The sequence below is a fragment of the Octodon degus genome, unplaced genomic scaffold (genome assembly GCF_000260255.1).
Source record: "Octodon degus isolate 3935 unplaced genomic scaffold, OctDeg1.0 scaffold00048, whole genome shotgun sequence".
NCBI lineage: Eukaryota > Metazoa > Chordata > Mammalia > Rodentia > Octodontidae > Octodon > Octodon degus.
The window spans coordinates 5544973-5560533 of NW_004524624.1; the positions used below are offsets into that span (position 1 = coordinate 5544973).

Below are 15561 nucleotides of genomic sequence, written 5' to 3' on the forward strand. Positions count from 1 at the left end.
GCATTTTGACATTTGTGACTTAACTTCAATAAATTCTCTGAAAATTCAGTGGATCATAGTTTCATTGTAAGAACTTTTCAAAGCAGAAAATCCAATTATTTAAGTAATATAGACTTTTCTTCTATAGATAAAAATAGTGATTGGGCCAGAGAGATATCTCAGTGGACTAAAGGCCTGCTTTGGCAAGCACAGGGACCAGGGTTTGATCCCTGTCCTGCATGCTGCCCTGGCCCTGCCCCTGCCCCGGGGTATGCCGAGCCATGACAGAATCCAGGTGCGGTGGCACATGCCTGGAATCCCAGCACTGGGGAGGCTGAAAACAAGGATCACCGCGAGTCAGCTCTGTGTAGTGAGATACTGTACTAAAATACATTTTTTAAAAATGCGTTTCTTGGGCTGGTGAGATAGCTCAGTGGTCTAAAGCGCCTGCTTAGGCAAACTTAGGCAAGCATGCGGGGACCTCGGTTCGATCCCCAGCACCACATGCCATGCTAGCCCTGCCCCCAGGGTGGGCTGAGCTGACCATAAAAAAAAAAAAAAAAGAAAAAAAAGAAATAAAGGAAACATTAAAAAAAAATAATAAAAATGCTGTTCTTTAAGTAATAATCCTTTTTTTCTTTTTGGTACTGGAAATCAAACTCAGGACATTGTGCTTGCCAGGCAGGTACTGTGCCACAGAGCTTTATCCCAGGCCAAAGTAGTATATTGTTAAATTTCATGTTAACTTTCTTCCTCCTGATTTGATTCATATATGATAGAGTGCTTTGAACCAGTGAATGTTTTCACTTTTTGTAGTCTTGTCACATATTTGATACAGAAATGAGAATTCTGTATCTGATATATTCTCAAATAAGACTAATGTTTTTTTTTTTTGCTTTGTTTTGTTATCTTATAAAACCAAAGCATTTGTTTTGAGTGATTGCTGGAATTCTCAAGATGAACTGGACGCTGCAACTGCTGCTCTCTTGGGTTTAGGTGTTGTTCCTTTGTGGAAGCCATGCCTGAATCTGCGATATACAATTTTTAGGTGCCTCATTCGACCGGTTCCAGTGGTATTTCGCCTTTAAGCCTTTGCACTCCTATTGTAGTTTCTCTTGCACTTGGCGGGATAGCCACATTTGCCACAAGTCGATTTCTGAAGGTGGTAGGACTTAGAACCACAGCGGCGGCACAATGTGTGTGTCTTATTATGCCACTTTCCAAAGGATGACATTCCCTTCATCATCTTGCTTGTGCCACTGAAATCAAAGAGTAATTTTTTTTTTTTTTTTTAGAGAGAATAAAAACTAATGTAGGTTTTTTTGTTTTTTTTTTAAGAAAGAGGACCAGGCATGGTGGCACGCACCTGTAATCCCAGTACTTGGGAGGCTGAGGGTGGAGGATCACTGTGATTTCAAGGCCATCCTGGTTCAAGACCAGCTTGAACTATGTAGTGAGACCCTATCTCAAAAAAAAAAAAAAAAAAAGGAAAGAAAATGTAGATGATTGGTTCTCTACTGAGCAAATATGTTTTTTCATATAATTATTTCCTAGACAATACAGTATAATAGCATATATAACATTTATTTTAAACATGTAATATAAAGTGCTTAATGTATATGGGAGGATGTAATATACATATAGTATGTCATTTTATGTGAAAGACTTAACCATTCTCAGATTTTCCTAGTCACAAGACTAGGGGGTTGATTTCTGGACCTCAATCCCCGGTGTACACAGGATGTGTTAGCTTTCTATTAGTAAACAAAATACTTGATCAGTTTATTTTGACTTATAATTTTGGTTGTTCTCATCCATGGTAGATTGACCCTGTTGTTCTGAGGCTGTGGTGAGGTTGCATATTTTAGCAAGTGTGCATGGCAGAACAAAAATACTCATCTCATGGCTAGGAAACAGAGAAGAGGCTATGGTCCAACAGTCTTCTGTAAGGGCACATTGCCAGTGACTGAAAGTTCTCCCATTAGTCGCCACCTCCTAAAAGTTTTACTGTCCCCGATAGTGCCACTCTGGGGCCAAGCCTTTAACACATGGGCCTTTGGAGGACATTTAAGATCCAAATGATAGAACTAAGGGATGACTGTATTTAACTGTACAAATATCATGGATCAATTTTTTCCAATTTTAAATGACTTTCTTTTTGAGTCTTTTTTTTTTTTTTTTTTTTTTTTTGCGTAACCGGGGTACTGAGCCATCTCCCTGGCCCTTAAGTGACTTTCTTAATAAGTGTAACTTTTTAAAAAAACTTGAAATTTCTCAAAAATAAACTTTTATCATTTGGATTTTCATTTTATCTACTAGTGATTTATATATTATTCTAGTAGATTTGAAAAGGATTAATTACCCAAAAGCCAAATTCATTTCAATATGTAACTTAGTTTGTTTTCTGCAGCCAAGTTTTATGATTAATGAAATATCAGGGACAAAACTAAAAAAGATTAGCATTAGTTTTGTACTTTGTAGAATTGTTGGTTCATGTTTAATTGAATGTTTGATGATATTACCAAAAAGGCATAGACTACACAGTTACAAGAAGCAGGATAGGGGGCCTGCCCCTTAGCTCAGTTCTTTAAGTGGCTGCTTCAACAAAGCAGTCAGGCTCAGGTTGCTGTAGTTCGATCCCCACAACTCAAGCCAGCCAAACCTGCCCTGAAGGCATTCAGTGAAAAAAAAAAAAAAAAAAGGAAGCAGGATGTTGCATTAGATTAGATTAAAATAAATTAATGAAAGGGAATCAAGGCTTATATATGTAACATTTTATGTAGCGTAATAGTCCTCAACTTCTACAAAATCCCTAGTCAGTAAAATGAGTCTATGAATCCAAAATTTGTGAAAATTCTGCACAGACACTATAACATTTGGGGAAAAAACAAGTTTGTAAAAGTTTTAACACTTTTAGAAATGCAACTTTTTTTGTGGTACTAGGGATTAAATCCAGAGCCTTCACACTGAGATATATCTTTAAAGCTCCCATTAATCCTCTTTTTAAAAAAAATTTGAAGCAAGTCCTTGCTAAGTCACAAGGTTGCCCAGGTTGGCCTAGACATTGTGATCCACCTGCCTTAGCCTCCCAGAGTGTCATCACAACTGATTTATTGTATTTTATTGATTTATTTTTGTTTCACTATGTAGTTCAAGCTAAACTTGAATTCATAGTGACTTTCTAGTCTCAGCCTCCTGAATGCTGGGGATTATAGGTTTTCATTGCCATAGCCAGCTGTACTCTGCTAGAAATGAACTGTACTGTGAAGCCCACATTAGCATATTCACCGTAACTGAAAGTATGTTAATGAGGCTCAGAGTACAGCTCAGTGATAAAACACTTACCTACCATACATAAGGCCCTGCATTTTATGCATAGCACAATGAAAAAAAAATCTTTGTTGTGGTTTATATCTGGATGTTTCCCCAAAGCCTCTTGTGTTCAAGTGAGGCTTTGGGGAGGTGACTGGATCATGAGGTGGTGATACTCATTAATGACTGATCCATTGATAAACTTGTAGCCTACATGTGATGGTGGAAGGAGGTGGGTCACTTGGGGGCATGGCCTGGGAGGCTATCTTGTGTCCCTTTTTTCCCCCGCTTCCTGCCTGCCATACCATGAACAGTTTTCCTCTTCCACCAATTTTCCTCTTCTGTGCCCCTGTGCCATGCCATCCTACTTTTGGGCCAGATGATTGTGGATTAAAATCTCTAGAAATGATCCTTTGAGTTATAGGTTTTGAGTATTGTGTTTCAGAAACCAGAAAGTAACTAAGACAATTATAATGTCTGGAAAATAACTTTAATATTTTCTAAATGGATTATTCTATTTACTGTATATGTAGCTGTTAGTATTATAGAAATACAATTAATGGTAATGTTTAATTTTAAAGATTATTCTCTCTAAAACAAGTTTTAAACATAAAAAATATACCTATATTATTGCAGAACTTTCACCAGTGTAAAAACTAGTCTCATATATTCTTAGTATTCGAGTGTCTTAGTTACTTTTCTCATTGCTGAATCAAAATACCTGGCACTCAAAGCTGGAGAGATAGCTCAATGGTCTAAGCACCTATCTGGCAAGCGCAAGGACCCAGGTTCCATCTCTAGTACCACATGATGTTTTGGCCCTGCCTTGGGTGCACTATGCTGGCCACTGAAACTGGGCATGGTGGTGGACACCTGTAGTTCCAGCACTGGGGAGCCTGAGACAGGAGGATCACTGTCAGTCTAAGCTGACTTATTATAGCTCACAGTTTGTAGAGGTCTAAGTTGGCTGGCTCAGAAGCATGGTGACATGATGGAGCATCAAAAGGAGAAATAGTTCATGGTGGGAAGAAGGCAGCAAATAGAAAAGTAATGAAGAAGCAGTGGCTGGTCTGCTTTTTTTCTGTCCCTTTATGTTCATCTAGGTTACCCACCCTTTGTGTGGTGCCATTCACACTTAGGGTGGGTCTTCCTGTTATAGACCTCTAGAACTATGCCAGACCAGTCAGTGGACTAATTTAGTAATCACATATCCTTAATACTAGCATCACACACCCTAGACCCAGCTACCTCTGCAAAGCCTCACCTATGAATATTTGAGACTTTGGGGGGATGTCTAGATAAAAACCATAACATCCATGTTCACCAAACCTAGTTATTTAGTGTGGAGTACTGCAAATGGATGGCTTTTTCTTAGTGCTGGCCTTGTGTTTATGTTTACTTTCTTATTTCTAATATGCTGGGGCCATACAGCCTTCTTTTTATTTTTTTGGTGACAGGTCTTACCATATGTACCCTAGGCCTTATTCTTATGTCTCAGCCTCCCAAATGTTGAGGCTAGAGGCATGAACTACCATCCTGACTTACAGCTCTTTAAAATACTCTGATCATGGTATTTCTCTTTCATTTTTAAAACCTATTCACATCTTTATGTTTGGAGCATATTTCCTGGGCTGGGGATGTAGTTCAGTGGTAACACACCAGCCTAGCATGTACGGTGTGAGGCCCTGCGTTCAGTCTAGGGATAGTGGTTGAGAACCTATAGCATGCTTCTTACTTATTATTTTTAAGACCTCTCTTAATTTTTTGTGAAGTCTCTTTAAACTCCTTTGATCTGCTCTTTGTATTTACAGACTTGAACATTGAAAGTTATTATTATTTTTTTTTTTTCATTGAAAGTTATTTGTTAGCTGTATTTCCTACTTGGAGGTAATTTTAAGTGTGTGATACATTCTGTCTCCTCATAATGCTGAAGGCATTGATCATACATGGTGTTATAGCCCTTGTTGGTCTTGTGATTTTTCTGTAGGATAAGCAGAGAGATTCAGATTCAGACAGTTACCATTATCTTCTAGACCTTTCTTTGTTAGCCATTTTGGTTGTTTTTTTTTTTTTTTTTTTTTTTTTTCTGACGGAACTGGGGATTGAACTCAGGCCCTTGTGCTTGCCAGGGAAGTGCTTGTTCCACTGTGCCATCTCCCCGGCCCCATGTTAGCCATTTCGGATTGCTTTATCGTAACTGAATCTCTTGTATAAAGCCGAGTTGTATTTTGTTATATTCTGTCATGTGTAAGTGGAGATAAAAATATAGCGAGTTAAAACAATTAAAAAAAACCCAAAAAACAAAACAAAACAATTCAAATTTTTTTATTACATTAAAGACACATGGCCATTAATTCCCCTCAAAATGCTTTCCCTCATTTTGGACACATTTTTTGTTTTTTTCTTTTTTTTTGGTGGAACCGGGAATTGAACTCAGGCCCTTAGTGCTTGCCAGGAAAGCACACATTCCACTGAGCCATCTCCCTGGCCCCTTGGACACATTTTTTCATCATTCTTGCAATTTCTGAAGCAGTCCTGAAAGTCCTTTTGTGTCTTTATGAGATGTGATGCTGCGGGCCATCAGAAAGGCAAGCTTGTAAAAATTAGTGTGTCCTTATCTACCCCTCATCTATCTTATTTACTATATCTGACATAAGTGATTTCTTTACCAAAGTGAAATGATTTTGAGGGGAATTAATGGCAATGTGTCTTTTACTGTAATAGGCTTTTTTTAAAAAAAAGTCAACATGTAACCAGGCATGGTGGAGCATGTCTGTAATCCCAGCACGTGGGAGGTTGGGAGGCTGGAAGGTTAAGACAGGAGGATTGCTGTGAGTTCAGGATCAGCCTGGGGGCAACAAAAATGAGTACAAGCCCAGCCTGACTGCATAGAGAGACCCTGTCTCAAAAAACAAAACAAAAAAACAAACCAAAACAGCAACTATAATAACACATATCATATATTTCAATCATGCTTCATATGCTAAATGCCATGTTTGTGTGTGTGTGTGTCTGTGTGTTTTTTTCTCCTTTTTTTGCCACAGGGGCTTGAATTCACCGTGTAGCCCAGGCTAGCCTTGAACTTGTGGCAGTCCTCCTGCTTCAACTTTTTAAAGTACTGAGATTACAGGTGTACTCCAGCATGCAGGGCCTAAAATGTATTTCTTTTTATATGTTCTTTGTTTTTTAAACTATTTTGGCATATATTTTGATAATTCTAGCAAAAGTATTTATTTTTCTAATGAGTACCTTTATAGCATGCCTTTCTACTATTAGAAGATAAAAATTTATATATTTTTCTTGTCTTTTATCTGTGCTTTAGCTTTGGTCTTAGATCTAAAATTAAATACATTAAAATTGATTGTTGGTTCTTTGGCCAGTTTTTCTGACCATTTTTTGGTTGAATGATGCTCTTTCTTTTTGAGATTGTCAAGAAGGCCTTCAGCGTATAGGCCTTACATTTCCCAGGTTCTTACATGTTTGATACTGTTTTTCCAGTATTAAATTCTATCTATCTGTCTGTCTGTCTGTCTATCTAATCTAATCTATATATCATATATAATACATGCATAACATTACATAATACATAAATTATATGTAATTGCTAATATTTATGAGTTATATTACATAGAATGTTTAAGTTCTATGTTTGATATTTACAGTATTTATATCTATAGTTATTACCAGTTCTATTTTTTTTTTCTTTGTATTTTTTAGGGAAGGGTCTATAGGGTGTTCAGGGTCTCACTACTAGATTGGACTCGTAGTAATCTGCCTGTTTACAGCCTCCCAAGTGCTGGGATCACAGGCCCACCCCACCACGCCCAGTCTCAATTGCTGTTTCAACACACCTCGTGGGCAGGGCTGGCACTGCAGGCCCGGGGGATTGACTCCCCCGCCCTCCTCCCTGCACCTGGTTCTAGGGTTGAGTAGACACTTTTTAGAAATTTTTTCTAGGTTCTCGGTGTCCTGAACAAAGAATTGGGTAGGATATGCAAAAAAGGTAGTGAGATTTTACTTTTTTTGGACACAGGGTCTCATGATCTAGTGCTGGCTGGCCTTACTTGGCCTCTCAAACTCATGGTGATTCTTCTGCCTCAGCTTGCCCAGTGCTGGGATTATAAGCATGCAGCACCACACCTGTCTTACATTTATTACAGGTAGAAAAGAAGTTTGCTCTGCAGAGTGAGAGAGGGCTACTTAAAAGTAAGAAAAGATGGACACTGTTCAGAATGAGATTGGGCCATTGAGAAATTTCGCAGTGCTGATGAGGTTAATGCCTGACATCATTTGTGTTCCCCAGTTTTCAGGCTGACATCAGCTCTAGGTTGTTCTATCAGAAACCTGCTTGATTTCATGCTAGAAGAACTGAAGATAGTATTTTCTAATTGGTCATAGGTGCTGAGTTTGGGAACTATTTTCTTCATGTATTAAGGAGCTCTCTGATTGAGAGGTCATACCCACTTGGTCAGCCAGTTGACCATGTCCTGGTCTCCTGCCTCAGGCTCATCATTCCCTATATTCTATTTCAGCCACATTCTTTTAGCTCATTTTTATTGTCTTGATTATTTTCTATTGTCCAGATTTTATTTATTTATTTATTTATTTATTTATTTATTTGGTCTTCAGTGCGTCTTGTTAAATTTTGAGGTGGCTTGTGGCTGGTGTATTTGATTCTCTTGTTTTTATAGAATTCTTTTATTACTTAGTGACCAAAGAATGATTTAAAATAAATATATGCTTAATTTAAACATTGCTGTTTTTTAAGCATTGAATCAAGCTTCTGTAGTCTTGAGTAAATGCTGACTTTTTTTTTTTTTTTTTGTATTGGGAATCTACGTAAGGACCTTTCACTTGCCAGGCAGATGCTTATGCCACTGAGCTATCATCCCAGCCCTTGCTGACTGGTATTTTGAAGATTTGTCGGTTATTATGTCTATGTATGTGGCAGATACCAGTTTACTATATATTTTAACTTTTATGGTATTATTGCTTCCAGATCTGGTATGCCTTTTTTATTTTGTGTGTGGAAATAAAAGCCTCTTCTGAGGTCTTATGTGCACATTTGTAACAATCACTGATTCTTTAAGAGACCTCTCTTAGCCATACTCTTCACGGCAACCACCCTGATAATATTTTATTCTTTTGCAACAGGAACCAAAGGATGAAACTGGATTACAGAAAATGAAGACAAAGCAGTCAAGTAGAGCAAAATGTTTAGCTAAAAGAAAAATTGCACGTACGTGTTCATTTTTTAGTTTAATCACCGCTAGTTTTTTTTTGTTTTTTGGTTGTTAGGAAAAGGGGTGTTTTTTTTTTTTTGTTTTTTTTTTGGCAGAACTGGAGATTGAACTCAGGCCCCTGCGTTTGTCAGGCAAGCACTTATTCTAGTGAGTCATCTCCCTGGCCCCAGGAAAAGAGTTCTTAAGGGTATAGATGCATCCTATTTGAAATTTTATTAAATTATTGAAATTGCATATGGAGGTATCTGCAGATTATATGTTTGACTTATTAGAGGAAGAGTGTTGGAATTAAAAATGTGATCTTAGAAGGGAAGGCACATTTGGTTCACTTTGGCAAGAAAATTCCTTGCCAAATGCCTATAGTACATTTAAGTGTTCCAGAAAGTTCTTCTAGCTTAGAGAATGATACTAGACAGAAACTTGGATGTGCACAACAAAGAAGTACACACAGAAGCAGTGCTTGGAATAGCTCATATAAAGCAAGGTACTGAATTTTCAGTTTTTTAAATTTTTTGCTCTGAAAGACAACTCTCTAAACTAATACTGTCAACATGTTTATATGTGAATAGAAAATATATGACAAAAATTACAGAGGATAGAAATTGGGCATGTAGTGTTGCCAAGACATTATCCTATACTAAGGAATTTTTTTTAATATTCAGCAAATGTAATTAATTTATTAAAATAACAAAATCATCTTTTGCATATTTTTGTCAGCAAAAAAATTGAAAGATGTTCAAGACGCAAGTGTCTAAACATATATCTGGATAGATTTTTGCATATTACTTCGGCCACATAAGGCTAGCTGTCTTAACATTTTCAAAATAATCTGGAAGGACTTCAGGACTGGTCAATGCCTACCTGAAACCAATTGTCTTGATGAGGCTCATAGCTCATCAGAGAACAGTGCTGTGTGATTGTTCTTTTTTTTTTTTTTAACATTTTAATACAAAGTGATGCTACACATTTTGACTTTTAAAACTTTTTAAATAATAACAATATAAAATTATTTAGTATGCATTTCATTGGTATAGTCAAAGCTTAAATTCTGACTATATTAAGGAATTTTCTCTTTTTGTGAGAATATCTTCATTTCTCCTTTTGGAAATTCTTTTTTCTTTTTCTTTTTCTTTTTTCTTTTTTATTTTTCTTTTGGTGACCCCAACGTGATATGAACATGCAACCTTCTGATGTAGTGGAAATTCTTTTATTGAGCTATTCATATATCATCTGATTCCCCTATTTGAAACATAGAATAAAGTGGGGCACAATGGCACACTCGTGTAATCCTAGTTTTGAGAGAGGCTAAAGCAGGAGAATTGCAAGTTCAAGTCCTATCTGGTCAACTTAGTGAAATTCTGTCTCAAAAAAGGAGGGAAGAGATGAGTAAAAAGGGTTGAGGGTGTAATTCAATGGCAGCGTGCCATGGTTTTCATTCCCAGTACTAAAAAAAAAAAAATAATAAATAAATAAATACAGTGATTTCTAGTCTGTTGTGCAATTCTTACTATAATTTAATTCTAGAAGACTTTCAGCACTGAAGCAAAACCTCTTGTCTTTAGCAGTCATTCACACTTGACACCTCTCCCAAACCTAGGCAGCTACTAATCTACTTTATGTAGATTTTATTTCTTTTTTTTTTAGACAGGGTTATGTAGTTCAGGCTGGCCTGGACTCATTGTGTAGTCCAGGATGGCTTTGAACTCATGGTGATTCTCCTCCCTCAGCCTCCTAAGTACTCAGACATGGGGGCCCCCAGCATACCTTGGGTGATATTTTTTCATAGATATATTATTGTAGACTTTGGATATAAGTAGAATCATATACTGTAGTATGAAGTCTTTTGTTTTTTGTATTTAGGACAGGGTTTACAGGGTCTCACTACATAGGTTGGACTCAGTGATCCTCTTGTTTTCAGCCTCTCAAGTGCTGGGATTACAGGTTTGTGCCACCACACCCAGTCTCAATCACTGTCATAGTGTGCCCCAGGGGTGGGGCCAGCACAGCACACCTAGAATGGAACCCAGCCGCTGTGCTCTGCCTAAGCAGACGCTTTAACCCGCTGAGCTACCTGGCTGGCCCTAGTATGAAGTCATTTGTGACTAACTTCTTTTAGTTAGCATGTTTTTAGGTTCGTCCATAGTTTAGCATGCATCAGTACTTCATTTGTTCAATGGCAAGTATTATTTTATTACATTGCTGTCCCATATTTGTTGTACATTTGTGTTTCTACTTTGTGGCTATTATGACTGATGTACAAATTATATAGTTTTTCATTTTTCTTGGATATATAATGAGATGTGAAATTAGTAGGTCATGTAATAATGCTGTAGGTAATCATTTGAAGAATTGCAGAACCATTTCTTCTACCCTTTTGAGGTACTGGGAATTGAACTCAGGGCCTCATGTACATGCTAGGAAAGCACACAGTACAGCTACACTACATCCCCATTACCAGAACATTTTATTTATTTATTTATTTATTTATTTATTTATTTATTTTTGCTCTTTTAAGACAGGGTTTCATGACGTAGTTCAAGTTGGCCTTGAATTCACTAGGTACTTCACACTGGTTTTGAACTCATGGTGATCCTCCTGCTTCAGCCTCCTAAGTGCTGGGATTTTAGATATGTGCCACAGCAGCTGGCTCCCATTTTTAAAACTGGATGTACCAGGGCTGGTGAGGTAGCTCAGTGGACTAAGTGCCTGCTTAAGCAAGCACGGGGGCCAGGCATGGATCCCTGGCACCACACAGTGTTGGCCCTGGGCCCAGGTTTGCTGAGTTGGTGATTGAGTCTGAGCGTGGTGGTGTGTGCTTGTGATCCTAGCACTGGGGAGGCTGAGAACAGGAGGGTTACTACAGGTTTGAGCTGCGTAGTGAAACCCTGCACAAACAACAACAACAAAAAAAAATGGATGCATCATTTTACATCCCCTGCCAATTTATTAATTTTTTGTACTGAGGATTGAAAAGTATCAAAGGTACAGGGTCTTTACACTGAGCTATTTCTCCAGATCTTCTTTCTTATTGAGACAAAATCTTGCTAACTTCCTAAGGCAGGGTCCTATTTATGCTCCTTTATTTTAGCTTCTAGAGCACTAGAATTACAGGCATGTACCACTGTTTTTCCACTAATGGCCAATTATGTTGAACATTATTTCATGTGCTTATTGACCAAGTTTTTAGTGTGCTGTGTTCTCTTAGGTTTTTTTTTTTTTTTTTTTTTTTTTTTTTTTTTTTTTTCTTTTTTCTTTTTTTTTTTTTTTTTTTTGGCAGAAAAATTACTTCCTTTGCTCATTAAAAGATTTTTAAAAATTATCATACATGTAATCTATAATATTTTTGCCATTTAAAAATATTTTTTCATGAAGTGTTGAATTTTGTCAAATAAATTTTCTGTTTTTGTTTTGTTTATTTTGTTTTTGTCTTTTTGAGACAAGATCTCACTATGCAGGTTAGGCTGGCCTTGAGCTTACTTGTAGCCCAGGCTGGTCTCGAACTCGCAATGAGCCTCCTGCCTCAGCCACCCTAGTGCTGGGATTACAGGCTTGCCATTTCTGGTTTTGTTTTTTTTTGGTGGGGGAGTGGTTTGAGATAGGGGTGCTCACTATGTAGTTCAGGTTGGCCTCAAACTCGTAGTGATCGTCTTGCCTTAACTTCCTAAGTACTAGGATCACAAGCATGCATCACCACACCTGGCTTCTGTATTCATTATAGTGTTTTTTTTTTTTTTGCGGAACCGGGGATTGAACTCAGGCCCTTGCGCTTGCCAGGGAAGCGCTTATTCCACTGAGCCATCTGCCCGGCCCTCTATTATAGTGGTTTTGATGATTGGTTTATTAGATGATTATCATATTATGCCAATCTACTGTTCATGGGGTAAATGCCACTTAGACATCCTGTATAATTTTAAAAATATTTTTATAGATTTGGTTTGCTAGTATTATGTTGCAGATTTTTCATCTACATTTGTAAGCAATTGCAGTAGTCTGAAATTTTCTTGTTATGTCTTTGGAATTGGTATCAGGTTTATATTGACCTTATCAAATGAATTTGGCAGTGTTTCCTCATTTTCTATTTTTTGGGAAGAATTATGAAGATTTGGTCTTAATTTTTCTTTAACCATTTGACAAAGTTCCCTTGTGACGGTATCTGGTTCTTGTCCTTTCTTGGTAGGTGATTTTTTAAATTACTAATTCATGTCTTGTGATAGCTCTATTGAGATTTGCTATTTCTTTTTTTTCTTTTTTCAAGTGATATGCATTTTATTTGCTTTCAACATTTGGATATCACAAATTGTGCTGATATGAACATAGGTGCACATATATCACTATGATATAATTTTTTCCTTTCTTTTGGGAAAATTACCAGTAAGGGGATAGCTCCTTTAAATGGGATTTTTGGCCTAGTTTTTTAAGGAGTCTCCACACTGATTTCCATAATGGTTGCACCAGTCTACATTTCCACCAGCAGTGGAAAGCGTTTTTTTTTTTTTTTTTTTTTCCATAATTTTATTGAAAAACAAATAGTAATGAGACAGTTTCAAACCAAATTGGTAGGACAGTTTCAATAATTAACACATTGCATACATTCTTCCTAGTGGTTAATTGCTGTACAAGATATGGACATGATATCCTATTTACAAACACTATTAGAACAAATCCCTCTATTCATTAAGAGAATGTAACTATATATCCTAACCATTTTGCCAGGCAAGGGCTTATTCTACTGCGCCATCTCCCCGGCCCCCATCCTAACCATTTTGAATACACAGATACAAAATGGACATTCATCTATATCTTCTTTTTTTTGTTAAGTTCTGTTACTTGAATATTATAGGTGTGTTAACTCAGCAAAATATTCTAAAAGAGTCCAGTAGTCCATAATAGTATTGGGTCTTCCGCTTCACTGGCAATGTCAGATGTTGACCTGAGTCCCCTACAGCTCAACATAACAGCATGGCTTTACTTCTTATACTTTGTTTTTATACTTTTCTGCTGGATGGTTAAGACCAAGGTAAAGCAGGACCTGTGCAACAAGAGTTGTACCTTTTGGGTCTGATAAGGTCAGTGAAATCTCCTCAGGATTTATCCTGAAATCCTGTACCTCAGATTGTAGAACCTTTGTCAGTGTCAGCCATGTGGATGAGTCATGACCATTGCTTGACCGAGATTTGCTATTTCTTAATCAGTTTTGATAGTTTGTGTCTTTCAAGGAATTTGTCCTTTTCAACTAAGTTATTGTCGTACAATTTTGCTAGTATTTCCAACCTGAAATACTAGGAAAACGTTATTTTTTAAGTTAGATAGTAGTAGCTGTACTTTGACTTCTGATTTTAATAATTTGAAAGATCACCTTTTTATTGAAATATTTTCTCATCTTTCTTTGCTAACTGGGCACTCCACAACATGGTTGTTGATGTCAAGAGAGTTCCTGCTGTTCACATTGAAGCCCACAGACTAGGCAGTCCCCAGGATCTCTTTAATGGTTCTGGAAAGTTCTCTGGCTAAAGACTGGTGCCACATCTGTCAGGCAATGTTGACAATCTCATCAAAAGTGGTATTTCCACCGAAATTAATATTTTTCTGTTGCTTTCTGTCTCTTGGCAGCTCCTTGAGGGCTTTGATGATCAGGGCAGAGGCAGAAGGCACCACCTCAGTCTGGGCCTATCTGTTCTGAAAGGTCAATTTCACCATAGTACTCAGACCCTTCTAGTCATCATTTGCCTTGTAGTGATCTTCCTGTTTTCAGACTCCCAAATGCTGGGATTACAGGCACATGCCACCATGCCCAGTTTAATATAGGCATCTTTGGAGGAAACCAAATCTCTTGAGCATCATTATTGTTCTAAAAATCTCAATGCCACATCTGCCACTTCTCCATAAATCCTTTACATTCAGACAATTAGAATGATAAAGCCCTGTTATGAAGATTTTTTTTTTGTTCAGACAGTGAGATGTAATGATAAATGTACTTTTGAGTGTTACTGCAGATGCATATAGTGTGTGTTGTGGTTTTTTTTCCCCCCCAAGGGGAACAATACAATACAGGACACATTTTATAGGATTATTTTATAATCACCCAAAGAATCATATACAAAGAGTGCAGGAAATCTGTCCATGTGCTAAAAACCGAAGAATCTGGCTGAGGGCCTGAGTCCCATAGCAATGTCCTACGTGAATCCAGCTGAAGACCTAGAGCTTATAACAGTGCCTCCCACAAGTTCAGTTGGAGGCTAGAGCCCTTGACAATGTTTCATGCAGTCCTGCTTCATGGATCTGCACTGGAAAGGCCCAAAGGTCAGTGGTGGAAGCTAGAAAGTCTATACCAGCAGGATGAAGGATCTGTGTTAGTAGGCTGAGTGATCTGAACTGGAGCTAGGAAACAGTGCTCAAGGTAAGAACCAGAGCTCCCCCGAGAAATGCCATACCCATCCTCAGCAACAGTGAGGTCCCAAGCTCCTGCAGTGATGAGGAAAGCTGAGTTCCCATCAGGAAAGCCAATATGACAAGATTCTGCATGAGGCTGAGCCATATATCATCTTCCCCTCTGGAGTCAAGATGAGGACCAGAACTTCCACAAAATGAACCATAGCCACTCTCAGCAATAACGAGGTCCTGAACTCCTCTGACAAGAACAGCCAAGTTTGTCAGGGAAGCCAGCAAGACAAGATCCTCCTGAAGGGGGATCAGTAGCTTCCAACAGCTTCTCTAAACAGCATTCCTAACAGCATCTCATCAGCTGCTCAGTTCTGCCTCTTATGCTGTTGGCAAAAGTCCTCAGGTGGGCCTTCCATGTGCGGTACCACGCTAATTCAGTTCAGCTGGGTGTAACAAGTTGCCCACCAGTTAGTAATCCATTACAGAGTATTTTACTTGTATCTCATTATTAATGTATTTCAAAACATCTTATAACCTGTCATCCATTATAATTTCCAACTTTGAATTTCAGTGTTGACATTCTGTCCAATAGGTTTCTGTCCAATGTTACTGGAAAGAACTCAGTAACATTCATTTTCTTTTTTTT

General features: G+C 37.8%; 1 protein-coding gene and 1 pseudogene across 9 annotated transcripts in view; one reads left to right on the forward strand and one right to left on the reverse strand.

Annotated features, from left to right (window-relative positions):
- Positions 1-15561, forward strand: part of Uimc1 (ubiquitin interaction motif containing 1) — a 155433-nt gene that overhangs the window by 30242 nt on the left and 109630 nt on the right. For 7 of the 9 annotated variants that reach the window (XM_023716538.1, XM_023716537.1, XM_023716539.1 and 4 more), the window contains one exon: positions 8446-8530. The exons of the other annotated variants lie outside the window; for them this stretch is intronic. In XM_023716538.1, coding sequence (XP_023572306.1) covers positions 8446-8530 — 85 coding nt within the window. The remainder of the gene's footprint in view (positions 1-8445; positions 8531-15561) is intronic. 9 annotated transcript variants of the gene reach the window in all.
- On the reverse strand, positions 887-1225 carry LOC105742362 (annotated as a pseudogene).